We start from the raw sequence: 26,645 nt of genomic DNA, 5'->3' as shown, positions 1-26,645 counted from the left end.
GAGCCCTGGGGATCCAGAAGACTTTCCAGATACACAAACAACTGAGGGTTTGATGGAACGGGTCACTCCATGCTTGCGGACGTCTCCTGGACTCTCTGACTACCGTCTCCCCTCCGACCCGCATGCACGGCCGATGGAAGAGGCGGGGGTCCGTGGGCGGGGGCGGCTCCAGGCAGCAGGACCCTGTGAGCAAAGGCCCGGGCGCCAAGCAGCTCACGTCTCAAGGAAGGACTGCCTTGATGTCAACTGCGGTGAGTTGGTTTTGCATCTTTATAAAAGCCCATGTGAAGACGACAGAATCCTGTCCTGGAGTGTTGGTCGAGAGTGGGCCCGGGCAGCCGGGGAGCTTGGGGTTCCCGAGTACGCAGTCAGGATTATGCTGGGGGGTGCTGCCTGCCTCCACCAGCCCACGCTTGTCCTCCCGCTGGCCGTGGAGCTGATGGTCAGGGCGCCGTGGCCACTGATGGCGCGTCCGCAGAGCTGAGCTGTATCTCCCTCTCTTCCTTACGTTAACACCAGCCACGTATGAACCGTGGTTTTGTTGGTTTTTCTATCCCAGCACCTAAGTTGTTTGAATACCCAGGCACCAAATAAATGAGTATACTTTGGTCCCAGCCATAATTACGTTCTTAAGGGAAACAGCTTTTAAATAATTCAGAGTCACATCTGCGAACACCCCGCGGGATCTGCTTGTAGATAAGCTTTTCCAAAGGGAAAGCAGTCAAATATCCCCAGGGTGGCTCTGGGGTCAGGGGGGAGGAGAAGAAAGGACAAAGAATTCTGAAACAGTAATTTCACATTTCAGAGCAGGGCTGGGGTGGATGTGACGACCGGCCCTGACCCTGCAGGGGCCTCTCTCCAGTGTTCCCGCAGCCTCTGTCCCCTGGGCCTGGAGCTGCCAAGAGCACAGGCCGCACACCAGCTGGCAGTCCAGGCTTCCCACAGCTTGCCCAAAAGCCTCCTTCCCGAGAGCCGGTGGGCCCTCCCGTCCCGCCGCATGCAAGTGGCCCGCGCGTCCTGTCTCTGTCCACACGGCCAGTCAGCCTGGCCGTCCTGACGCACGAGGTGGCTTTGCTCGCCCTGTGCAAACCGGCACGAGGTTCAAACACCGCTAGGGACTCAGTGCTGAGTCAGACTAAACTGGGGCTGATTTTGGGAACTGCGACCAGAGAATCTGCGGTTGTTAGCATGTTACTTAGATGATGATGACATTACAGCGGTCTCCAGCTCCTGCTGCCAGGGTCTGGGAGAGAGGCCCCCTGGTCAGGACTATGTACCTGTGGCCAGTGAGCCAGGGCTCTGGTCCTGCACGAGGCAACGCCATCTGGGATGCTGCCGTAATGAGACACGCACCAGATTCTGGACGCGAAGCCGTTGGGCAGGCTGGCCGCACTATTAAGTGGCTGCTCCCTCACGTTCAAAGTGACGGAGGCCCAGGAGGGACATCACCAGCAGGTGAAATGGCAGGGCTCAGTCCTTCCAGACCACAGCAGAAACATCTTCTCTTCCTCTGAGCGGGAAAGGGACATGGCATTCGCCCTGCGCTGGCTCGGTGGCCGGGTGCGCGGGGTGAAAGGGCGTCGGGGGCAAGCGGTGGGGGCACGGCCGTCCGCCTCCCGGCTGTCTCAGGGCAGACACACGATGGGGAACCCTGGATCTGCAGAAGCCCCTCGGGCCGTGCTGACAGCAAGGCCAATGGATGGTGGCCAGAGACAAAGGCCAGGCTGGAAACAGGTCCCACTGCTTTCTAGCTGTGTGTGTGTGTGGCCTCAGTTTTCTTAACTGAAAAATGGGGGTGATCGCGGACTGTGTCAGGGGGCGCTGAAGTGGGCCCACAGCAAGTGATTCATAAATGCTGGCCTGGTCACTGTGGATGTCACGGTTACTCTCTGCGCCCCTGGCCAGCTCAAATTTCCCAAAGAGAATCAGGTGCAGCGTCAAGCAGGACAAGCATGCACGGTGCAGGGCTTGGCAGCATCATGGGTGCAGGACCACGGGCAGGGGCTGTGCCGGCAGATGACAGGGGCCTGCTCCCCTTTGCCTTTGTGCTGCTCCTGGAAAGAAAGCACAGCTCACCTGGAACACACTCAGCAGGAAGGTGGTCTGCAAGGCGCTTTGGTGCCTCGCACGCGTGGGCCTGCTGCTTTGATAACTGCCCCCCCGGGCCCCCCCGCACGGACTCCTCAGCGGAGAGGGACCTACCCCATGTGACAGACAGACAAAAAGCCGAGGGCACGCTGTTCTGTGCCGACGATGCATCTGGGGACGAGATGGGGTGCGAAGCTCGGTCAGATGTCATGTCAAAAGTTAAATACACAGAAAAGAGCCCCCACACGCCTCCCGCCAACAGAACCAGAGGCTGGGACTCTGGGCGCGGGGTCTGCCGTGTGCCCCAACCTGCAGCTTCCAGTTCTCACTTTCCAGGAGGACCCACACAGTCCGCGCTGACCTCCTCCAGGACGGAGCAGCAGCTGGGGCTGCCAGGCTTGGGTCTCCTGCTCCGGATTCATTTGCAAGTCCCATCATCTGCGTGGGCCCCGCACCACCGGCTTCCATCCATGTTCACTGACCAGCTGCGTGACCTGAAAAATCTGAACATTTTACCAAATCTTTAAAAAATCTGAGCTCACTAGAGGATTCACGGTTTCTCTGCCTTCCTTCCATCTTTTCTTTTTTGAGATAATTCAGATGATTTGCTCTTGAAGCGTCAGAATTCCAGAAGAAATAACGTGTTAGCCGTTGGTACTTCTGCAACCCGATCTCGGTGCTGTCTTCTGTGCAGTAGAGCCAGGCGGCCCTGGCTCACGGGTCATCGGCGAGGAGCGAGGAGCTTCGTTGTGAGCTATTCGGCCATACCCACGACGCCACAGCCCTCGGGAGTGACGCGTCACGTCAGACCACTGAGGCCGAGGGTCTGGTGTCTGCTGAGGACACGGGGGATGGAGATGACCGCAGCTATCTTAGATAGAGGGGCCCGAGGGACGGCAGGCCCACCGCACACCATCTCTACAGACCACGTGAGGAAGGCTCCTCCAGGGAGCACTGTGCTTGGACCGAGACCCACACCTTCCAGCCTTGAAAATGAAGACGTTCCATCCGTTGTTGTCTAATATCCTTTTTCATTCCTAAATCTCGGATTCCCAGAATGAAACGGGTTTCCTCTCTTTTCTGCGATGAGCCCCGTATGCACAGCAACCTGATGCCCAGTGAGTTAAATAAACCACCACTCGGCCCTCGTCCTTCTCACCCCTCTAACCCGAGGTCGCTTGTAATCTGGGAATTCCTACAGCAGAGCTGGGAAAATGAGGACAATTCCCCCCCCCCAAAATTGACAAAAATAACCCAAATCTCAAATCCCTACCAAATTTGAAAGACGGCAACCAATTTTCTCAGAGTCTTAGATGAAGGCTCATGACTCCCGTCAGGTCTTGCAGACCTTGACTCTGGGTCTGATAAACACCTAGAACTCCCATCGCCATTCCCACAGGGCACTAAATGTGGGCCTCCGTGGCTTCTCCTGTATGTTTAAGTCTGTTAGGACATTTCTGGCTTCTGTGCCCTCTGCAGACTCTGCAGATTCTGGGCTCATGAGTGTAGGTAGGGATGGGTCCCCAGCCCTTTGCCCCCACAACCACCCATCTCTTCCTTTGCTCCCCTCTGCTGGGTCTGCACTGTGACACCTCTCCTCCTGCCTTCCTGCACACCTAGGCTGGGGGCTGGTGCTCCCTGCCACAGTCAGAGAACCCTTCCCGGCGCGGTGGGGTCCACCCCCTTGTAGGGACCCCTCCGGTGCTGAGCACATCTTTCTGCAGGCTGGGGCCTCTGGAGAGCACCGCCATGGGCCAGTACAGGGAAGTATCTGAGGAGCGCGCTCAGGCCAAGTGATCTGTACAGAAACGGCCCATAATTATGCACTCGGTCACGTCTCTCAGGGACTGGCAAAGCTAGCCAGTGCGTCTTAGACCCACAGTCCTTCCTCCTGTGACACTGACTGCTAGCACCCATTGGCCTGTCTCCCTCCTTCCGGGGCCTCTCTTGCATCTAGGGGGCTCCTCATGAGGGAATTCTGGCTGGTGGAAATGACGCCTACCACTGCAACAAATCCCACAAAATCTTCTCTTCTTTCTTCCCGCCCACATGGCCAGAAGCAGAGATGATGGTGATGGGCCACAGTCTAGAAGGAACTTGCAACCCCAGTTTCCTCCCAGGAGAGCAACAAGGATCACATGACCTGGATTTCGTGAGAGTGAATTGCAAACCCTTGTTTTGCTGTGTTGTGTGTTGAACTGTGTCCCTCAAGATGCTGATGTCCTCACCCCCTGTGCCTGTGAAGGTGACCGTATTTGGAATTAGGGTCTTTGCAGAAGAAACATGTTGGGTTGAGGCCATGAGGGACCCTAATCCAGTATGACTGGTGTCCTTATAAAAAGGGGAGATTTGAATACAGGGACGCACACGGGGAGGCCATGTGAAGAGGAACGGTGACGCTCGTACCAGCCAAGGAACGCTAGAAGTGGCCAGCAGCCACCAGAAAGCGGGGGGCAGCCTCCCCCTCACAGCCTCCGAACAGTCACCCTGCCGACACCCTGATCCTGAGCTTGCAGCCTCCGGAGCCGCAACGGAATGCGTTTCCGGGCAGTGCTGCTCTGGGGGACATGCACTCAGATCCTGGTGGTGGCATCCCCAGCGGCTGTCACCACTCAGCAACGGACCCCTGATTCCACCCGAGGGTCACGGAGCCGGGATGAAAGCTGTTTCCTGGCATATTCTGCGCAGCCAGCGGGATGCGGGGCGAAGCTGGGACCAGAAGAGGAATGCGGGGAGTCGGCGGATGCGTCGCGGGTGCTCACAGGAAGCCGGTCACCGGGACCCCCTTGTACTTCCCCTGAGCCCTGCCTTCCGGCCCCGGAGCGGCTGGAGGGTGGAAGTGAGGACGCGCGTGCGGGCCGGCGGGAGGGCCTGCTGCGGCAGGTGGGGACGCACGCCGAGAGCTGCGGGGGCCACCACACGGTTGGGCCTTTCCGTGACACAGCCAGGTCCTAGCGACACACGAGACTCTCCTACGTGAAGAGCCGTGGTGCAGGCCCAACGCCCTGACCCACAGCGATGAACACACGGCGCGGCCCCCGGGCACCGTGTGGGGGGCAGTGGGCGGCCGGGAGCCGCTCCGCCTCGCCTCCGACCGCCGTGCCTGAGTATAAATCAGACCCTGACCCACGCCTCTTCTGCTCTGGGGTGGTGGAGCCCGCCAGCAGCTCGACCACGGAATCGTTCTGTGTTCAGCCTGGGGGCTGGCGTCCATATTCCGGAAACCGCTGAGGTACAGTGACAACTAGAGCCGCAGCAACGGGCCAGGTCGGGAGGAAACCTCCCCAGAGTGTGAATCCGGCTGCGGGGAAGCCGGGGTCCGACACGGTACAGGGGCTCATAAAGGACGCCACACGTCACCGTGCAGCACAGATGCTGTCCGGTTCCCCGTTAATCAGTGCTTTGCTGAGAGAAAGCACAGCGGTGTCACCTTCACGGGGAGAAGACCCAAGCGCCCCCACGCAGAGCTGATGGCGGGCCGCACACAGATGCTTCCATTTCCCATTCCGCGGGCCACCCTCTTTCCTCTGGGAATCAGCTTGCGACTGTGCCCCCTGAGCCCCAAACAGTGAAAGCTTCTCTAAACACCTCTTTTTAGGGGGTCGCCAACAGAATATGGACGACTACAACCTCCAGTCTCTGGGGCTGACTGGGGAGAGCCGTTCATGCAGCCAACCAACCAACCCGGAGACAAGAAGGGGCTCGTTTGGTTTCCCAGCATAATTAGGGAGCCATCCCAGACTGAGAGCTTTCCCGTTGCCCGCGCTGGAGGGCACATGGCGAATTCCCACCCAGACGCTCTCTGAGTGCGGTGTACCGCACTTACGCAGCCCCATTTTATAAACAGAATAAGCAACCTGTTTCATTAATGTTGTGAAGCATGTAAGACGTAGGCCTGCTTCATCCCCACATAAGCCCGAGGAGGAAAAGCAGGGCCTGGGACTCGGCACACGGGCTCGCACCCCTGGCCCCCAGCAGCCCTGGAGCCGTGATCACGGCCAAGCCTGAGTGCGCCTACCGGGCACAAGGCCTCAGACGCAGGCGCTGCGTCACCCCTGACCAGGACAGATTCCTAACAGCGTCCTCCAGAGAAGCAAGTCAGAGTGTTGAAGTGAATGGTTTTCTTAAGAAGAGCCACACCTAGTTTTCTTAAAAAAGGGGGAGAAAAGGCACCTAGAAATAGTTTTGTGTTTTTTCTAGACTATAGATTTAAAAAAAGGGGGGGGGGGCGCCTGGGTGGCTCAGTCGTTAAGCGTCTGCCTTCGGATCAGATCACGATCCCAGGGTCCTGGGATCGAGCCCCGTGTCGGGCTCCCTGCTCAGCGGGAGGCCTGCTTCTCCCTCCCCCACTCCCCCTGCTTGTGTTCCCTCTCTCGCTGTCTTTCTCTCTGTCAAATAAATAAAATCTTAAAAAAAAAAAGCCTTTTTATTTTGAAATAAATTCACAGGAAGTTTCAAAAATAGGGCCTAGCGTCCCATACACCCCACACCCAGCTTCCTCCCAGAGTGACACCCTCTGTGACATGGCACAGCATCCAGCGAGGACACTGACCACACACCCTGTTCAGTGTGCATCATTCCACAGATTTTTAAGAAGGGAAAAACTTCATAAAATATCAGGAAATTATCTCTATACTTTTTTTTTTTTTTTTTTTAGTTTCAGGGGTAGAATTCAATAATTCATCAGTTGCATGTAACACCCAGTGCTTATCACATCACGTGCCCTCCTTAATGTCCATCACCTGGTTACCCCATCCCCCCACCCACCTTCCCTCCAGCAAACCCTCAGTTTGTTTCCTAGAGTTGAGTTGAGAGTCTCTTATGGTTTGTCTCCCTCTCTGATTTCATCTTACTGTATTTTTCCCTCCCTTTCCCCTATGATCCTCTGTTTTGTTTCTTAAATTCCACATATAACTGAAATCATATAATAATTGTCTTTCTCTGACGGAGCTATTTTGTTTAGCATAGTACCCTCTAGCTTCAGCCACGTTGTTGCAAATGGCAAGATTTCATTCTTTCTGATGGCTAATATTCCATTGTGTATATATGTACATACACCACTATCTATGTACTCTTACATTTAAACAAGTCCTCTAAGTGAATAGTACAAGTTTTCTTCAGAAAAAAAGATATTCCAGTTGAGGCTTTTTGAAATATCTCCATGCTTCAAAGTGAGAATCATTGCTAAAGGGATTCTAACATGAACACTTTTTAAAAGAGGGCTGTCATGCCAGGCTGTGTCTGTCAACCCCACAGATGCCTGCCTTGGGCTGAGCGTTGGCCTGACCCCTCAGGCAGCCTCCCCCGGACTCTCCAAGCCCTTGTACCCACAAGAGTGGGCAGCCTGTGGCTGGGTGGGGTGCAGCCCAGACCATCGCACATCATACCCCGTCCCTACTGGACACGTGGCCAGACCCCCAAACCTCACAGGCTCCTAGAAGGCTCCCCAGTTGTGTTGGCGATGAAGCCTGGGGCCGGGCACCCCTGTGCCCAGAACATCGCCACCCCCAGGGGGACAACAGGAAGGTCAACGGAGCCTGCTCCCCATATTCTCCCCATTGATGGCCACACGTGTGTTGAGTGGGTTTCATATCCGTCTGACAGCCCTTTTTTGGACTTCTTTTGCATTTTAAGTGATTTTAAAAATCTATTCCTGATGTTATCTTTTACTTTGGAATCTCTACTAATTATTGTATAAGTTTTGTGAAATACTGTCATCATTTGGGATTACTCTCTAAATGCTGTCTCTTAAAATCAATCTATTTTATCTACTTTTGAACACTCTGGCCATTTTCTAACCAGTGTCTAAACAGAACACTGGAGACCCCCTCTTCCACACTTTCCCCCCCATGCCAGCTGGGCTCCAAGTCCGACCACCAGGCCAGGAATCAGAGTCACTGACACCCAGATGCCTTGATATTCAAGGGAAATGCAGGGTGACGCCTGCCATCGGGGCCTGAGGTCTGACTTTCCTTTAGAAGGTGGGACACAGAGCAGGGTCCTGCCAGGGCAGGTGGTACCACAGTGGGAAAGAGTGGGGGGTCGCGAGGACAGAAGCAGTGGGGTTCCTCGGGGACAGGGCAGAGAAAGGCCAAGGAAGGGAGGGGCTGAGGGCACGTTCTCTTCATTCTCGGCCTTACCGAGGGTCTGCCTGGGGCTGGAAGCATCATTTCCGATCCTCTGCATAAATACACGAGTATGCATTCAACCTGCGTGGGGCCCCTCCAAGCAAAAATGTGCCGGGAGGGCCTCAAGTGAAGGCCCCTCGTGCCATGAAGGCGTCCCCTACCCACAAGGGCAGATGAGCCTCCAAGTGCCCCTGGAGCCCCCGGTGGAGGGCCAGGCTGCAGAGCTCCGGGCCTTGGGCTCCGTTCAGGGCCGCGGCTGGGCCCTGCATGGCCGCAGTGGCCTCCAGGCCTCAGCTCATCTTCCGGCTGCGTGGCTCTGAGTGCCCACCGCATGGATCAATGCTGGCCATTGTAGGGGTCACTCTGAACCACACAGAGACAGCGCCGTCTCTGTGTCTCCAAATCAGAACACGTGGGCTGGATTCTCTCACGGGACTTCAGCTTCCTTCTCCCACGGCACGGGAAGATTCCAGAAAAGAGCAAAAGGCACTTACTTTTCTTATCTGTTGAGTTGTGCACTGTCACCATGGGGACTCCAGGACCTGAGTGGGGAGAGAGGAGAAGCCAGAGAAGAAACAGGAAGAAGGTTGTTAGTTTATCTGAAACACAAGAGAATCTAGCCTCCCTTGCAGCTTGCACACAGCGGGCTGTTGCAGGCTACCTGTCTGACATCGTGCCCTCGGTAACCACAAGGAACCCAGCTCAAACTCCCAGTGTGCACGTTGCCGAAAAAACCACAAACAGCCTTTCCTGGAGCCTCCCTTGGTGCACTCCCTCCTCGCTCCATGGCCCCTGTGCCGACGCAGATCACACGCAGGGCATCAGGTTCCGGTGAACGATTCCAGTGGCGGTTCTCGTCCTGGAGAGAGGTCGTCCCCTCCGCTGGCCTCCTGGGACCCTTCGCAAACACTTACTAGCCTAGCGGGGTTATTGTGCGGATGGCCGCCTGTGGGTCTGTTCCCTCCTGCGTGACATCAGCTTGCAGCTCACTGGCTCCGAGGCCGTCAGGAAGCCCAGAGCCCGGACGTGGGAAGGAAGGTCCGGCTCCGGGCAGAGGGGCCCTCCTCGGCTTCAGTCTTGGTCAATGTCCTTGTTCTCTTGAGGGAGAAGAGAGTCCAGAAAGCAAAAGGGGCTTTCCAAATTATTTTTTGTATCATTTTGAAAGTATACTATGAGGCAGGTGATCGTTCTGACCTCTGCTCTGCCCTCTTTGTGAATTCACTCTGTTCCAGCCAGCTGGACTTGTGCAGCCTGGAAGGGCGCCCACCATTCCCTCTGCCCCAGACACCGGCATGCTTGCTAGTTTTCCTCATTCCAGTCTCTGCTGAAACGTCTTCTCCCCCTGACCGACGGGAGCCTCCTTGACCATGCCACCAGGCCCTACCCGTCCCCACTCCCTTCCACTTTAGAGAGCTCCCTGCCACGTTCTGTTGGGACCTCAGGACGGGAATTTTCAGTATTTGCTCACTGTGCTTGTCTTCAACTGCACAAGAGTGTAAGCTCTAGAAGAGCTGTCTTACTCACTGCCATTATTTCTAGCATCTAGATGGTGTTCAGAATTATAGCTGGTGCTTGATTTCATATTCATGGAGTGAGCGCTGAGTGGGGGTCACGGAGCATCCAAGAAGGAGCAGGGGAGGGCTGCCCCTTGGCCCTGGGGGACTGGGCACAATGAAGGCAGAGAGAGCAGGTGGGAGGCTGGGGGAGGCAGGGGGGCAGAGGGAGATAGGGCCATGGCAGGGACACCGTGGCCAGGGTGCTGCCTGCTCTCTGCTTCGGGCTGGGGATGCTGGGACGCTCTGAGCTCAGGGCTGGCCACGTCTGAGCTAGAGGACGTGTACTGTTTGGGGAGAGGGACGGCCGGTGTTGAGCTTCCCTGGGATCATCATAACTTCTTGCATGTTTCTCTGGGACCACATGACAAGTGGCTCCACTGAGAGCCTGGAAACGTGCCATAGATCCCACTGTTCTGAGGACTTAGAGAGCCCACTGCAGTGGCTATCGAGTGGAGGTCCCAGTCCAGGGCCCAAAGAGGATATGCCACCAAGGAGCAAGATGGGGCTGGTTCAGCCAGGCCCCAGCTAAGCTGAGAGACAGACTGTGGGTCGCACCAGCCATGGCCCTCAGAGCCTGTCCATGGCCCAGGGACTGGACCCAGACACTGCCCAGTGCACATCCAAAGTCCGGGAGGCCTAGGGGTCTTATTTCCCCCTCCCCCTTCCCTCCTCCACCATTCACCCATTAGATAGGATTGCCCAAAAAGAATGCAGGATTTTCGGTTACATTTTAAGTTCAGATAAACAATAGAGTGTTTCGTTTCGTTTGTTTTGTTTTAGTATAAATATGTCCCATGCAGTATTCAGGACTTACCACTAAAAAAATTGTTGTTTACCTGGAATTAAATATAATTGGGTGTCCTGCATTTTTATTTGATAAATCTGACACCATCTCCCCAGGGGGGGCGGGCAGCAGTGATCTGAGAGTCTAGGTGTTTAAAGAGACAGCACTTACTGAAAGGGATTTAAACATTGGCTGTGGGTTTAAATTATTGAATCAAACTAAGTTTCCTGGCTCCAAGATCCATTTTCCCCTGTGGGGAGCTCATGTGGAAGAACAGATCACTTACTGAGTAATAAAGAAACTACATCTATTTTCTCTGCACATTTCAGGGTGAGTAAATTTGCAAACAGAGCGTATCCTACATTTTTATTAATAATGTAAACAATTATTATTTATTTAGTGCCTACTATGTAAAGGTGCTCTGCAAGATCTATAATATGAATAATTCATAATCCTCACAGCAGCCCTACAAAGTAGATGCTTCTAACCCATATTTTACAGATGAGAAAACACAGGTTCTGAGAGTTTGAAGTCTTTCATCTCATCCATACAATCAGAAACTCATCCCTCCTCAATTTTTAATTCATGAACTTGATATATGTTTCTAAAAAAAATGCAAACACTAAAGAAAGGAGTAGAGTGACAAGTGCAACACCCTTCTGACCCCTGCTTCCCAGAAGGGACTTAAGCGCTTCTGAAAAGTCCTAAGATGCTTCTCTGTGGTCATATTTACACATAAGCAGATATTTTAAACAAACAGATTCAAATAACATAAAAATACTTGCATGTAAGTTGGCAGCTTTATCAAATCTTAAGGTTGCACCCTATTGCCTTAGTTTTTTTTTTTTTTTTAAGATTTTATTTATTCATTTGAGAGAGGGAGAATGAGAGAGAGAGAGAGAGAGCGCACATGAGAGGGGGGAGGGTCAGAGGGCGAAGCAGACTCCCTGCCAAGCAGGAAGCCCGATGCGGGACTCAATCCCGGGACTCCAGGATCATGACCTGAGCCGAAGGCAGTCGTTTAACCAGCTGAGCCACCCAAGCGCCCTGTTTTTGTTTTTTTTTTTTAAATAAAACATAGAACACAGACTTGAGGTCACCTGTCCACCCTTTCCTGATCTCCGCCTGCTCCCTTCCCAGAGGCAACTGCTACTTGGCACCTCCCTGCACACTTAAAAAGTCTTTCTGCCACATGGTACATACCCATAATCCTGGCTAGGGCACATGCCGGGTAATAGAGCAGCCAGGGGGCGAGGCCACACAAGTGGCATTTGAGGAAGCTTGTGTGTGCAGCACAAGTCAGCATGGATCTGGGATCTGACGGCGCTGGTGCTGCATGGCCGGGCCGCTCCAGGGCTGCAATGTCTTGCAGACACCCCTGCACACGCACTCGCACACGAGGAGGCTCGCGGTAGACTGTTCTGGGCAGCAACTGTGGCTGAGCAACAGTGGCCCTGCTAGCCGTGAGCAGGAGGGTCCGCCGAAATGCGGTGCATTCACACAGAGAAGATGAGCGGGTGCGCGAATGAGCAATTGCACACCCAAGGACATGGACAAAATGGAAAATATACTGTTGCATGAAAACACAAACTTGCAGAACGGTAAATGCTGTAATATACAATTATATAAATAATTCTTAAAGACTGCGAAACTCTTAACAGATGTATATACAGTACTCCATTATATGGCCAAATGATCATTTATTCGGTGCCTTCCCTACTGATGGAAGTTTAGGCTGTTTCCTTCTGTTTTTTGTTACCATAAACGGGGTTGCAGAAAACCCTTGTGCTCATATCTTCGCACACAGGTAAGACTATGTCTGCCAGTTAAGCGAGTTACCAGCAAGGCAATTACTGGGTTAGAAGGTTTTATGGTCAGCTTTCACTAGATGAGCTCGAGGTTTCAAACACCAATCCCCTACATTCAGTGCTTACAAACAATGGAAGTTTATTTCTTGCTAATGTTACATTCTGGTAGACACATCAGCTATAGTCCCGCTGGGTTCTCTGCTGTGCACTGTCTTCATTCTGGGACCTGGGCTGGAACTCCAGCCCTCGTCTGGAACATACTGGCTCACCCCAAAAGTGAGCAAGGGAGACATCCAGGGGCTCCTAATACGTCTGGGCCCAGCTGTCATTCACACTGGATCTCATGCCTTTGGCCAAGGGGTGGGAGAGAGCTCTCCTGAGGGGGAGCTGGGGGTCACGTGGTGGTGGGGAGGGTTTCCGGGGATGGGGGGGTCTGTGTGAGACACGGGACAGTGGTCCACCACCCCTGGCACAGGCAACATAGATACTGTCTCACCGCTTTCTAACTTATAGTGTATGGGGGGGGTCTATATTATAACTTTAAAAAATGTTTCTTTTTTCCACTCTGATGGGAAGATAATGTATCTTGGTATTTCTTCAATTAAATTTTTCAAATTTTGAGTGAAGGGGCTATCTTTTCATGCTTATTTGACATCTGTATTGTGTGCATGTGGGTGTCACTGTGTGCATGTGGGTGTGATTGTGTGTGTGTGGATGTGACTGTGTGCATGTGTGTGTGTGTGCATGTGTGTGATTGTGTGGGTGTGGGTGTGACTGTGTGTACTGCGAACCACCCTTCATCTGCTGCAATTGCACTGTTGCTTGTCCCCACGCTATTTAAGAATTTAGCTCTTTATCGTGCCGCTGCAGATGCTTCTCCTTTGTTCTTTCTAATTGTCACTCAAAAAAGTGCTCTTAGCACCAATGGTAGCAATTGTCACACTGAATTGCAATTTTTAAGAACGCAACTGCTCCGGTGCACCTGGGTGGCTCAGTTGGTTAAGCATCTGCCTTCAGTTCAGGTCATGGTCCCAGGGTCCTGGGATCGAGCCCCGCATCCGGCTGGATGCTCAGTGGGGAGTCTGCTTCTCCCTCTGCTGCTCCCCATGCTCCTTCTCACTCTCTTTCTCAAATAAATAAATAAGATTAAAATGCAACTGCTCCTACCAGGTTCCCACCACACCCCCAGCGAACAGCAGATGGACAGACAGACACACATACACTGTCTCTGAAATCCTTGGGCTGGCAGTCTGTGTCCCCCCAGTGCCTATTCAAAATCTGGGAGCCAGCGCTGTACACAAAACGTTTGCTGAATGGATTAATGGCTAACAAACAAAGACCTTTTAAGCACATACTTGGCTGTGACATATCAAGGCAGCAAATCTGAACCAGGCTAAGGAAGGACCTCTTAAGACCATCCTGTGTCCCTGTGTTTTATAATTCAGGTTCTCGTCCCTCTGCGGATACTTGGCCATCACTCACCCCACCTTTTCTCTAAGTGCCAACAGTCGCTGTCTCCATACTGGGTCTGAATCGTGTTCTTTTCCTTGAAAGCCTCATCACAACCATGGCATATTCCCACTATTTTAACATAGAATATTCTTTAGAATAGCCAAACAGACACAAAACAGACAAAAATTACATTTAAAGAGGACACAAAACAGAAGTTAAAAGCAGCCCTTATGTATAATTTAAACCTATCGATTCTAACCTAATCCCATCCAACCTTTCAGATCCCATCCGAAGGTCAGCCCCTCCTCTGGGAGCAGGTGCCCCTGGGCCGGCGGCCATCTGTGACCCAGGAACCGGGTTCTCTTCCTCCAACTGCCTGCCTGGCTCCCTTGGCCCGGTGGTCTAGAAACACTGCTCTATGTGGGTTGTAAGATTACCCAAATGGTTTTCAGTTTTCTATGATGGCAAGTCTCCTGAAAATTGGCACATGATTTAAGAAAGCACTTGAATTACAAAAAATTTTCTCATAAGAAATAAAGAAAAAGTAGGAGAGTCTCAATTTGCAATAGATATTTAGACTTCATGATAACTTTGATCAGGCCTGGGTTAGTGTTCACCTAAGAGTTCTCTAAGAAAAGAAAAGAAGGGACATGCCAAATACACGAACAGCATACACAGGCTTTTGGGAGAGCCTGTAAGTAAAAGGGAGATCCCTAAGCCCATTTTAAACAAGAATGCTTTTACTAATGAGCCTTAGGAGGGGTTTCACTGAAATTTTAAACTGGTCTTCTTTCCTCTTCTTCCGAAAAATCTAATGCACACCCAGCCAACAACTCACAGGTTAAGTAAGTTGCTTTGTACAGTATGAAGCTCTTGCTATTTTGTCCCTGTTGTCTGCAAGGCACTGCCTCTCTGTTATCCATGTGCAGGTTATTGTGATGGAAATCTGGAAAATCTGGCTTTTTGCTTTCTAGGCAGCCAGAGCCTCATAGGACTCTGCTCATCTGCTATTCTTCTGACAACTCCTGCTCATGGTTTCTTTTTCCTTTGCCTATAACTCAATTCAACACACATATATAAAGATTCCCCCATGTGCAAGGCATACTGCCAAGTCCAGGGGAAACAGCCAGAAACAGATAAAGTATTTGCTGTCAGGGACTCAGAGTCTAGTAGGGAAGATGGACAGACACCAACAGAGGCTTTGATGCCACACAGTAAGCATGACCGCCAGAAGGTGCGTGGTTGAGAGGTCAGCAAGTTGACTCCCCCGAGCAGGGACATGGCCAGGAGGTCTGCTCTGGTTTGCAGCTCTGCAACTTCCCCTCTCTGGGTCTCCCGTGCAGAACATGGGGTTGTCAAGGTCTGCTCTTAGTAAGAGTCACAGAAGCTGCTGCCTGCACTTTGGGGTTCCTCCTATATGCCCGGCACCGTGCTGGGCGTTGGAGAGACCCTGCCTCAGCTTCCCAGCCCGCCGTGAGACTGGCACACACCACTGGAGCCTCCCTCTGAAATGCAGATGTGGACAAGTAGCGGGGGGCAGCGAGACCTGTACCGAGAAGGAGAGTCTGTTTTCAGCCCTTCCGGCCAGTTAGGACATAGGACATGCTTTTGAAACCACACCGTTATATTTCACCATAAACTCCTCTCTGCATCAAGGTGCCATATTAGACAAACAATTAATTCTGTACATGCATGTCTGTTGCCCCATCCTTACTCACGCACTCCTGCATTCAAGTGGTGCATGCCTGTGTGTGAACACATGTGCGTAGGCATAAAAACACTTAATAGGATTCTCTTAGTCCTGCCCTGATGTGTCTGAAGTCCTTGGTAGGTAAGCCTGTCTCACAGCTGGTGGACCCTTGGAAGATGCACTGAGAGCATGAATGTTCAAAGCTAGTGCAGAACCGTGTGCTCACAGACAGAGAAAACTAGTGCTACCTGCTCAACCTTTGCTTCCAAAGACATAACTGCAGCAAAATCAACATTTGGCTTCTTAAAAACTTTCGTTAGCGACAGAGACATTTTGACTCAAGTTATATATCTGACTTCCACAGGTATATTGTGGAATAAATAAATGGCTTCAAATAAATCGAAGCAAGGGAAATCACAACCAACACGTATGGCAGTCTTGACTCATATAATCCCTGCAGTCAGGGGCAGAGCATTCAAACCACAAAAGGAAAGGATCTGAATTACACAACAGACTTGCAAAACATAAATCTTTCATTTTTGCATTTCTGGTTTTTGGTGCCCTTCATGTCAGAACATTGATTTACACCTGCTTGACCGGATGGGGAAAAAGGACACTTACAGATGGAAATGAAGTAATTCAGAAAGACACAAAACTGGAAAAGAAAAAAGTCATCAGAATAAATTAAAAAAAAAATCACAGCGACCGTGCTCACCTTCATCCCTCTCTTCCTCCTCCTTGGGGGATGTTTATGCGACAATTTGCAAGCAGGGCTAAGCCCACAGCGTGCAAGCAAGGGCGCCACCTCCCCACGCCTCTCTTGAGCACCGAACAAGGGTCTCTGCTTGGCGGGGTGAGCTAGAGATGGGCTCCTCTGCCGGGAATCCAGAGCTCTTTATCTGCCAGCTCATGCAGTATGCATCTCCATACACGAAGTTTATATGCACCAAGGTGATAGGATCATACCAACAAACCGCGAGCCAGCCAAACTCCTGGCGCTGTCGCAGAGGATGAAGACATTTGTCCTAAAGAAGTGTTTCCTAGTCCACGCTGCCGATGGATTTCGTTGCTGTTTGATTTTGAAACCTTGTGATCGCTCCCATGGAACCCGGCATGTGAGGGTCTGCCTGCCATGCCCCACAGCACTGGGTTTTGCTTCAGTCGAATTCCGTGTGTCCGGGGACCCTGGATGAGGACACACTTCCATGTGGCAGCCTGGGGGAGGTGCATAGAAATCAGTGGGCTCTTTTACACACTCACCAAGGACGGTGAGAAATGTCATGGTAACTTGGTACAGTCACGCATAACCTCTTGCTCTAAAAACTGAGTGACGCTTAGGGCTGGTGACAAGGGCTTGAAATTCAGCTAGTGTGTTGGGGTCGTTGATTCATAAAGCTTTAGGTTTCAGGAATTATCTGCGCTGAAGACACAGCATTATTTTTATGCCCTGTGGACATCAACCTGGCTGGAGGTTTGGCATAATTCACAGAGTCGAAAGTATGAAAGATGGAGCTCAGCTTTGCTCGTTTTGTCAGATGAGGCAAACTACAGAAAAAATGATGCAATGGACAGTGGTTGTCGCATTTGTGCCGAGCAGGGCTGAGCCTGGATCCCCACCATGGCTCCGGATGCTGCCACGTCCCTCAGACTGATGACAATACTCATCATCTGTAATTCCAGAAGTCCTCTGATGAATTTCAGCTAAAGTTCAGATTACGTTTATTTTTTTTAAGATTTTTATTTATTTATTTGAACAAGAGAATGCGCACGTGCGTGAGCGGGGAGGAGGGGCAGAGGGAGAGGGAGAAGCAGGCTCCCCGCTGAGCAGGGAGCCCGACGCAGGACTCGATCCCAGGACCCTGGGATCATGATCTCAGCCAAAGGCAGATGCTTAACTGACTGAGCCACCCAAGCGCCCTCAGATTGCGTTCTAATCTGAGCGCCAATGGTATACTTAGATCTAATCGCTTCTTCTATACCTGGCATTTAGGAAACTCTCTTATAACTTTGTATCCCACACAGACACATGTACAGTGTCTTATTCAAAGTCAGTGACCAGTTGATATTTGCTGATTAAATGACGGATACAGAATTTATTGATGGGATGCATCCCTTGGGAACCTGCGAGGTTGGGTGGAGTCAGTTCAGAGGCTGTGGCATGTTCTTCTGAATAACCTCACAGTTGTCAGTTACCTGTTTTAAAGACCAGCTTTGGTTTTTAGAAAGGGCAAAAGATAATCTAGAGCTAAATTCTGTAACGAAGGTATTGCTAGTTGACTGCATCAACGGTCAACAGCCACGCCTACTATCAAGGAAAGGGTTAAAGGGTTGTAGATTTCTTAGATGTCTGCTACAGAAAGACCATACTCTAAGGGGCATTTGAGAGTCTTCCAAACACCGTCCTCTCATTGGAATAAGTTTACGATTATTCAGTATCTGAGGCAGGCCAGCGTTGCAAGCGTCTTGCATAGAAATACCTCCAAAATATCCACTTAAGTAAGCCAGACACACTTCCCACTCTGTTACACCTGTGGGCTCTCGCTACAGCTGATCTTTATTTCCTTCAAGTGGACTCTTCTTAGGACTTAACCTTTTTGCCCCCACATTTATTTAATCTGCAAAATGAGGCAATAGAATTAGATCAGAGGTTTTCAAGGGAAGCCCTTGGGAGCCTCTTGAGGGCTGCTATTGCAATGCTGGGCATCCCCGTGAGTTTCCTTTTGAAGAAAGGGCTCTGTGGCTTAAAACACATTATAAAATGCTGGGATTAGAGGATCTTTAAGCTTCCTTCTGCCCTACCATTTTTGCATCTAAAAATATTCCCGACACCCTCCAGCTAGAAGTCCTTAGTTCTCTGAATTATTTAATAATTGTTTTACTGCTTCTGTTACACTGTTTTCTTCTTGAATTATCGTCTTCATGAACATGTACCATCTCGGCAAACTAAACCCCCAGCCCTGGAGAGCAGTGATTGCAGGAGCTCTTCACACTGGGCTCACAGCAAATGGAGCACCCTAATTAAACATTTTTTAAAATAAACGAACAAATTTATAAAAAGTGTAAGATCTCTTGGGGGATCTTGTGGGAATGTGAATATAAAAGTCTTTCTTTGCTTTGGGATGGAAATGGTGGGAAAATAAGTGAGAAAAATAAACCAACACAGATGTTGAAACTTGGGTAATCATTGTTCTACAAAACATCACCAACACTGGGGAGAAGGGAAAAAGCAGTGATACTTTTACAGAAAGAGAGTAAATTCTGTGCATGTGTGTGTGAGCGTGTGTGCATGCATGTGTGTGTGCACCTGCATGTATGCACATGTATCTGTGCGTGTGAGCGTGTGTGTGCATGTGTGTGTGCAGCTGTCTGTATGCAAGTGCATCTGTGCGAGTGTGTGTGTGCATGTGTGTGTGCACCTGCATGTACACACGTCTCTGGGCATGTGAGCGTGTGTGTGCATGTGTGTGTGCACCTGCATGTACGCACATATATCTGTGCGTGTGAGCGTGTGCACCTGCATGTATGCACGTCTCTGTGCGCGCGTGTGCACCTGCATGTACACACATGTATCTGTGTGCGTGAGCATGTGTGCACCTGCATGTATGCACGTCACCGTGCGTGAGCGTATGTGTGCACCTGCGTGCATGCACATGTATCTGTGCGTGTGAGCATGTGTGCATGCATGTATGCACACCTGTGTGTATGCACATATATCGGTGCACGTGAGCGTGTGTCCATGTGTGTGCACCTGCATGTATGCACATGTATCTGTGCGTGTGAGCATGTGCACGTGCATGTATGCACATCTGTGTGTATGCACATATATCTGTGCGTGTGAGCGTGTGTCCATGTGTGTGCACCTGCATGTATGTACATGTATTTGTGTGTGTGCACCTGCATGTATGCACATGTATCTGTGCGTGTGACATGTGTGCGTGCATGTATGCACACCTGTGTGTATGCATATATCTGTGGATATGAGCGTGTGTGTGCATGTGTGTGCACCTGCATGTATGCACATGTATCTGTGCGTGTGAGCATGTGAGCGTGCATGTATGTACACCTGTGTGTATGCACACGTATCTGTGTGAGCATGTGTGTGCACCTGCATGTATGCACATGTATCTGTGCGTGTGAGCGTGTGCACGTGCATGTATGCACACCTGTGTGTATGCACATGTATCTCTGTGTGTGAGCGTGTGTGCATGTGTGTGCACCTGTATGTCTGCACATGTATCTGTGCGTGTGAGTGTGTGCGTGCATGTTCTTACGTGTGTGTGTGTTGTCCACACCAACGTACAGTGTGTTACTAAAACTCATGCTTTAAAAACTCTATGAAAATAGAATCTCTTCCCCCCAATTTCCTCATTTTTGTCATGTCAGTGGACAATTTAGAGTAATTTAAACAGAATTAATGATGTAGAACACCACAGCAAAATACCTTATAACACATAAGTGAATGCTCTGTGGAGAAGAAGTAGAAATGTAATTTGAACAGCCACATGAGTGACAGTTTTAATTAATTTTCTCCTGCTTTAGTAGCCATGTTTTTAAAGTGTGACAGAACAGATGTTCTCTCTTAAATACCAGCCCCCTAACCGCACACTATTTTTATCTGAAGGCTCAGTTTCCCGAGTGGGCTGGGACTGGGGGCGATGGAGTCGGCATGCTTCATAGGGAAATACTTCCAGAAGAGAGAGAAGGAAACAAGTCAACCAAATGTAGTCCTTCCCTCAGTCGGGGGGCCCGTCTCTAAGTGAGGGGTGCATCTTAGAAGCAAAGCCTCAAGAGCCCCCAAAAGGCCAGCAGAAGTGGCAGAAATGAAGCTCACAGTAATTAAATAGGAGTGGGACCCAGAGGGTGGGCCTCAGGCTGACTTTGGCGCATCAGAGATGAACACGGGGCTTTAAACGCTTCCTGGGAAGCATTTCTGAAGGTCACAGTGTGTCTCAAGGTGCTCATTACCCACCCCCGCTACCCAGGACACAGGCTTCTTTAAAATCCTGCCCAGGAATCACTTCTACCTCAACTGTCGTTTCTTAAACAAGACAGTACTAATGGGCGCAGTGGGTGGATGTTGTGTTTACTGTTTTTCGTGGATTCTGAGACGCCAGTGACTGTGAGATGAACCACTGGTTTAAATAAGATTTTACTGGGATGCCTGGGTGGCTCAGTCATTAAATGTCTGCCTTCGGCTCAGGTCATGAGCCCAGGGTCCTGGGGAAGCCTGCTTCTCCCTCTCCCGCTCCCCCTGCTTCTCCCTCTCCCACTCCCCCTGCTTGTGTTCCTTCTCTTGCTGTGTTTCTCTCTGTCAAATAAATAAATAAAATCTTTAAAAATTAAATAAGATTTTACAGAGATGGCAAGATGCATGTTGATTTCAGAAAAACTAAGAATGTGAGAAGTCTATCTTGGAAGCAAGGAGACGGTGTTTCGCACACCCCCTTATCCAACTCCAGCGGTACCAAGATCACTGGGAGGGACTTTAGAAAGGTGGAGGCTGGAGGGGGCCACTCCAGAGTCTCCAATTCCATAGTTTGTGATGGAGCCTGTGATTCTGCACGTCCAGCCGAGCCTGTGTGCTACTCTTTGAGAAGCACTGCTCTAAGGTAGTAAGTCAGAGTGGGATTTTTGGTGGTTAAGGGTCTGCCGGACCCCCTGTTTGGGGACTGTATCAGTTTCCCAGGGCTGCCATAATGAAGTCCCAACATCTGGTGGGCTTAGGACAACAGAATTTACTGCCTCATGGTGTGGAGGCTGGGAGTCTGAGACACGCAGGTGTCAGCACGGCCAAGCCCCCTCCGAAACCTGCCCGGGAGGGTCCTTCCACTTCCGGTGGTGGCCAGCAGTCCCTGGTGCTCCTCGGTCTACCTGCCTCTGTTGTCAGGCGGCATTTCTGTCCTGTGTGTGTCTCTTTCCCTCTTCTTATAAGACACCAGTCATTGGCTTAAGGGCCCACCTTATTCCAAAATGATTTCTTCTCTATTAATTACGTATGCAGCAATCCTATTTCCAAATAAAGTCACATTCTGAAGTACTGGGGTAAGGACTTCAATATATTATTTGGAGGGGGGGTCGGGGGGGGATGCAATCCAACCCACAAAGGGACCTAGAGGCAGGTCTTACTTTGTGGTCAGAAAAGCCACATATGGTACACACTGACCCTGTTTGCAAGACACTCCCTCCTTCCCTACCCCCAGAGAAACTTTCCATATACATGTTACCTAACTAACTGTGCGACTTCCCTAGGCCAATGATATACAGCACAGATGCAGGTCACCATCAGAGCAAAGTCCCCCTGGGCACTTGTGCCCTGCGGCAATTATCCTGAGCATGCACCCGTTAGAATCTTGCGGTGACTGCAGACAGTGGCTCCAAATCACAAAAAAGAAAAAAGGGGCTCTTTTATGCCCAGGCCTACAAATGATGATCATTCTGACAATAAATAAATTAAACTTCACTTCTTAGGTAAGAGCATAACGTTCATCCTGTCTGAGCTCGCCCATGTAAAACCACGTGACCCTGGTTTCTGAGCCGTGGTCTCCTCACATGTAAAATGCGGACAGCTATGCTGTTTTTAAGGACTAAATGAAGTCGACGTTCTTTGCAGTTCTTGGGCATTGCAAGAGTGAGATAGATGGAAGCTGTTATTAATAATTATTAATAATGTAAACATCCCTCGGTAGCAGCTGGGAATTCAAAGGAGACGGAAGTTTGATGCTATGCTTAAGATCTGGAGGATATGGGGGGTCTGCCCGCCCAGGCAAAGTAAAATTCATCATCTGTGTGTTTCTCCATTTTGTTTCGATTTGGAAACAGCTGAGGTGGTCTATCTGGGCTGAGTGCTCTGAGGACAGACTCTCTCTTGCCCTTTGCATGAAGATGTGCACACCTTCCACACTATCTAGACAGGTCCAGATCCTGGCCTAGATCTTCAATATCCACTTCAGCTAACCATGAAGGCCACACCAACTACTTCTTATACCCAGAAAGGAAATAAAAATCCTTTGTCTACAGATACATTCCATCATAGTTTGGTCATTTTGGCCTAATTTTTGCACAAAATAGAAACATAACAGCTATTAATAACTGACCTCTATGTGAATTCACATCATCAAAACAAGAGGTGAAACTAATTCCCACTACAGGGAAAAGGTGACAATAGTTGAAGGCCCCACCTCTCAGGTATGAGTCAGAGCTAGGGCAACAACAGCAACAACAGTAACATCATCATCGTCAGCATTATCAACACCATCATCATCATCATCAACACCACCACCATTATCATCATAATCATCCTCAACATCATCATCATCAACACAATCATCATCAACACCATCATCATCAACACCATCATCACAATCATCAATAACACTGTCACATCAACAATAACATAATCAACAATGAATAACAGAACCATTGTCATCAACCCCATCATAATCACAGCAGCATCATCGATGTCATCATAATCATAAATAACACTGTCATTACCAACAATAACATCAACAATGATGGACAACAGCAATAACATGGTCATCATGATCATCAACAATAACATCATTAGCAATGACTAACAGAACCATCCTCATCAACAGCACCATCATCAACAACGTCATCATCATAATCACATCACCACCATCACCATCATCATAGTCATCAATAACACTATCATTGTCATCATCAACAATAACATCATCAATGATGAAGAACAGCAACATCATCAACACCACTGCTACTAGGTTCTGCTAGGAGTGCTTTATGAATAACAATAATTTAAAGCTTATGACAACCCTACCAGGCAGGTACTATAATTATCTCAATTTTATAGACAAGGCAGCCAAGACACAAGGAAGTCACTTCCAGTGCTTCCTCCTTGGTAAGGACCATTTGCCATTTTCCTCCCCATTTTTACCAGTTACCAAACGCTTTCTTTCCTGGCTACCTATGGCTTTTATAGTTTTTCCCAAAGAATTTGCTATATTCTGCCCTTTATTGTTCTCCAGTGGGTGCTGTCTCCTTGCCAGTAAGCTCCCGGAGCACAGGGAACAGTTCACACCCATGACGCGGGTGAGGTAGCCCATCCCAGCTGAAGCTCTTGCCAGCTCCCTTCCCATGCTACTCCCCTTGATGGGTTTCACAACATGGTTAAGGTCCCTAGACTCTGGGTTACTTGAGGGCAGGGACTCTCTGTCTTGCTCATTCTTGCATGCCTAGCCTGCAGTGTCTGGCAAATAGTGAGCATCAGAGAGAGACTTCTCAGTTTGGACGGCTCTGTCTCTGTGGCCCCACTGGGTGGTGGACAGATTCAGTGCAGGTAGTGTGATTCACACACTGGATTGGGCAGCAGACGCGGGCAAATGCCCCATATTGCACCGACCCCATACAGGCCTGGGAAGGCAGGTACTAACATGCAGGGCTGCAGTGCCCTCTTGTGTCTGGAGCTTCACTAGGGCTCAGTGTACATGTCCGTGGAAGAAGCACTGGAGGAAAACCATCAGCAAAAATGGCAGTTTGTCCCCGTGCACAGGAGAGAGCGAGAGTGGTGTTCACGGGCACCTGGAGAATTCAGGTGTGGAAAACATAATACTGATTCTAACCCCGCCCGTGCCCCTGATTAACTATGTGCTTTGGGCAAGATGTATAAAGTGTCTTAACATTCTCATCTGTAGATTTGGTGGTGGCTCTGTGGCTCTGCTAGTGGGAAAGGAAAGAGTGAGCTACTGGACTTTCAGAGCAGCTTCTAAGAGCTAAATCTATGGACTTTTGTTAGGTAGAGTCTTACCACGCGTCTGTGACTTCCCTAAGGTCGAGGATGATGCCTTCCTTATTCAAATGCATACAGTTGCTAGCCAGCAAAGTTGCTAGCACATAGAGGATTCTCTGGTTCTCTCACCCCCCTGCACATATCTCAGTAAGAGCACCGATCACATGAAATGACATTTCTGGTAAGGGTGCTCCCCCCTCAACACGAGTCCCTCAAGGCAGGACCTCTGTCTAATTCTTTGATTCCTTAGCATCTAGAGGCATACAGCAGCTGCTCAATAATTGAACTGGATGAAAGAACGAGGTGAAAGTCAGAACCTGTCTTAGGGAAATGAGGCAGGGGGCGAAGGGGCTTCTCCCTGACATTTTAATGAGTCTGCTGAGAAAGAAACCAGGCAGGAGGGACGTTACTGTGGTTAGGGATTCCCTATATTCATGTCCACGTATGGACTGACAGCCACAAAGGATAAAACAGGTGGCTTTTAAAAATGTGTTTAGAGTGCCGTATTATCATCCAATAGCTGTCTAACATGATCTAATACCTTCTTCTGGGAAAGAAAAATTAATGGAAGTGAAAGCAGATGTAACATTTAGCCAGATGTCTCTGCTCATTTTTCTTTGAATGTGACTATTTTAAGATCATGGATGACCCTACTTTATCTCCTTGGAGAGAAAAAATTTGCCGACTTATTTGGCACCACATTTCCTGAAGAAAGCACTTTGTACGAAGTTCTGCTCCTTTTTTGAATTCATTTTTCAGTCCTCTCTGCCCCTGCCACACCTTCGGTTGCCATTTTGGCTTTTTTGTTGTTGGACATTGAAGAAGACAACTGTTGTTTAATGTTTGGTGTATTAAGCTCGCCACTGTGCTGAGTGCAGAATGTACAGGATTGGGGTCACCCACAATTTACATGATTATTTGTAGCTCCCATTCTTATAATGAGTGTGCATTTACATGTTGGATATGGGCTAAACTCCTAACTGTAGGTCTCTTGTTGACTCTTTTCCTTAACAGCGATTCATTATTGGCATGCAAATCTCTTCGTGGTAGTAGGACGAGGGGCTCAAACCACATATTCTACATTCTCACTCAAACATGAGCCATCCCGTTTTTGAAGCTACGTAACTGGTGTGCATGACACGGACAGAACTTATGAGAATAAAAATGTGACTTCTGAGCTTTGTTTTTCACCTTTTTCCTTAGTAAATCTTCCAGGTTCACCTCTTTTGTTCTTTCTCTGAGTACAATGTGCCAAGCACACAAAACTTTTGATGGCCATTATGTTAAGCCGGACACACGTGAGAAGAACAGTGTTCACAGAAACACCAGCATGGCGGCCGGAGGGCGTGGGGTCTGGTGCTGCTGCTACTGACCGGCTGTGTGGTTTGCTTAAGTCATTAATAGCTCTGTGCCTTGGTTTCCTCAACAACAAAGCAAGGAAAGTGGAACTAACAATCACCGCAGTTTATTTTGTGAGAACTTTCTTCCTTACATGGACCAGTGGTTGAAGTCAATGATGGCAGACACCGACCGTGCCAAAGAGCTCCCCGAAGCAGCAAAGAAAGATTGATTTACAGCTAGCAGGACAAGTGATAAACAGCCTTATGTCTTTGAAGACAATTTATCTATGGTATAATGGGAAGAATTTATTAATATAAAAACTGCCTACTCAACCATGCTGGACAGGATGGATTAAGTACAAACACCTTCGAAAGATTCCTACAGATCAGTTTTAAAAAGTATGGATTCATGAGTGTCTAGAATTGGATCCTTGAGACTTAAACATATCCACTTCTCTTATGGCTCCTTTTGGCTATCTAAGCTTTGGTTATTCAGTGATAACCAAGAGGGAAGCTCATAATTGGGACCAAAAACCAGTAAGAAACTCCCCCTGGCAATCCACTGTGTTGCTTCGAGCAGACATCACAGACCAGTCACCTGTGGTTCAGGTGCAGCCTGCTAATGCTCTGCTTAGCCAAAGGAACATGTTTCAAACTCTGGTTGGTTTCCAACATTTAGAAATTCTATTTTTATATAAAAATATGGGTTTTGAAGCTCTGTTGAAATACTGTAAGAGCCAGAAATCAGCACACCCCATTTATTCTGCCAAGTGGGGTTCACTCACGGACTTTCCCTCCCTGCGCCACCAAGCATCTACATATACAAGTGTTCTCTTCAACAGTGAGAAAGGGGAGGAGCAGAAACTCATGGCTAGACAAGCATCTGTTCTCCATTATTCCTTTTCCTTTCCATTAGCATCAATAATTAAGTTTGGGATCAATTCTTTCTATGTCTTATCTAAAATGGAAACTTTTGTTGAGAGCCAGCTATACGTTTCCAATCAAATACTTGTAATTCATCTCTGCTAGGCAATT

General features: G+C 49.6%; 1 protein-coding gene across 1 annotated transcript in view; it reads right to left on the bottom strand.

Annotated features, from left to right (window-relative positions):
* DPP6 (dipeptidyl peptidase like 6) overlaps window positions 1–26,645 on the bottom strand; it is a 719,037-nt gene that overhangs the window by 25,097 nt on the left and 667,295 nt on the right. The window contains exon 17 of the mRNA XM_028089214.1: window positions 8,711–8,758. Within this exon, the coding sequence (XP_027945015.1) occupies window positions 8,711–8,758 (48 nt within the window). The remainder of the gene's footprint in view (window positions 1–8,710; window positions 8,759–26,645) is intronic.

Source organism: Eumetopias jubatus, unplaced genomic scaffold (assembly GCF_037043125.1).
Source record: "Eumetopias jubatus isolate StellerSeaLion01/CBP00866 unplaced genomic scaffold, mEumJub1_p1.0 scaffold_14, whole genome shotgun sequence".
In the NCBI taxonomy this organism is placed as follows: Eukaryota; Metazoa; Chordata; class Mammalia; order Carnivora; family Otariidae; genus Eumetopias; species Eumetopias jubatus.
This window is presented reverse-complemented; position numbering and strand designations above follow the sequence as displayed.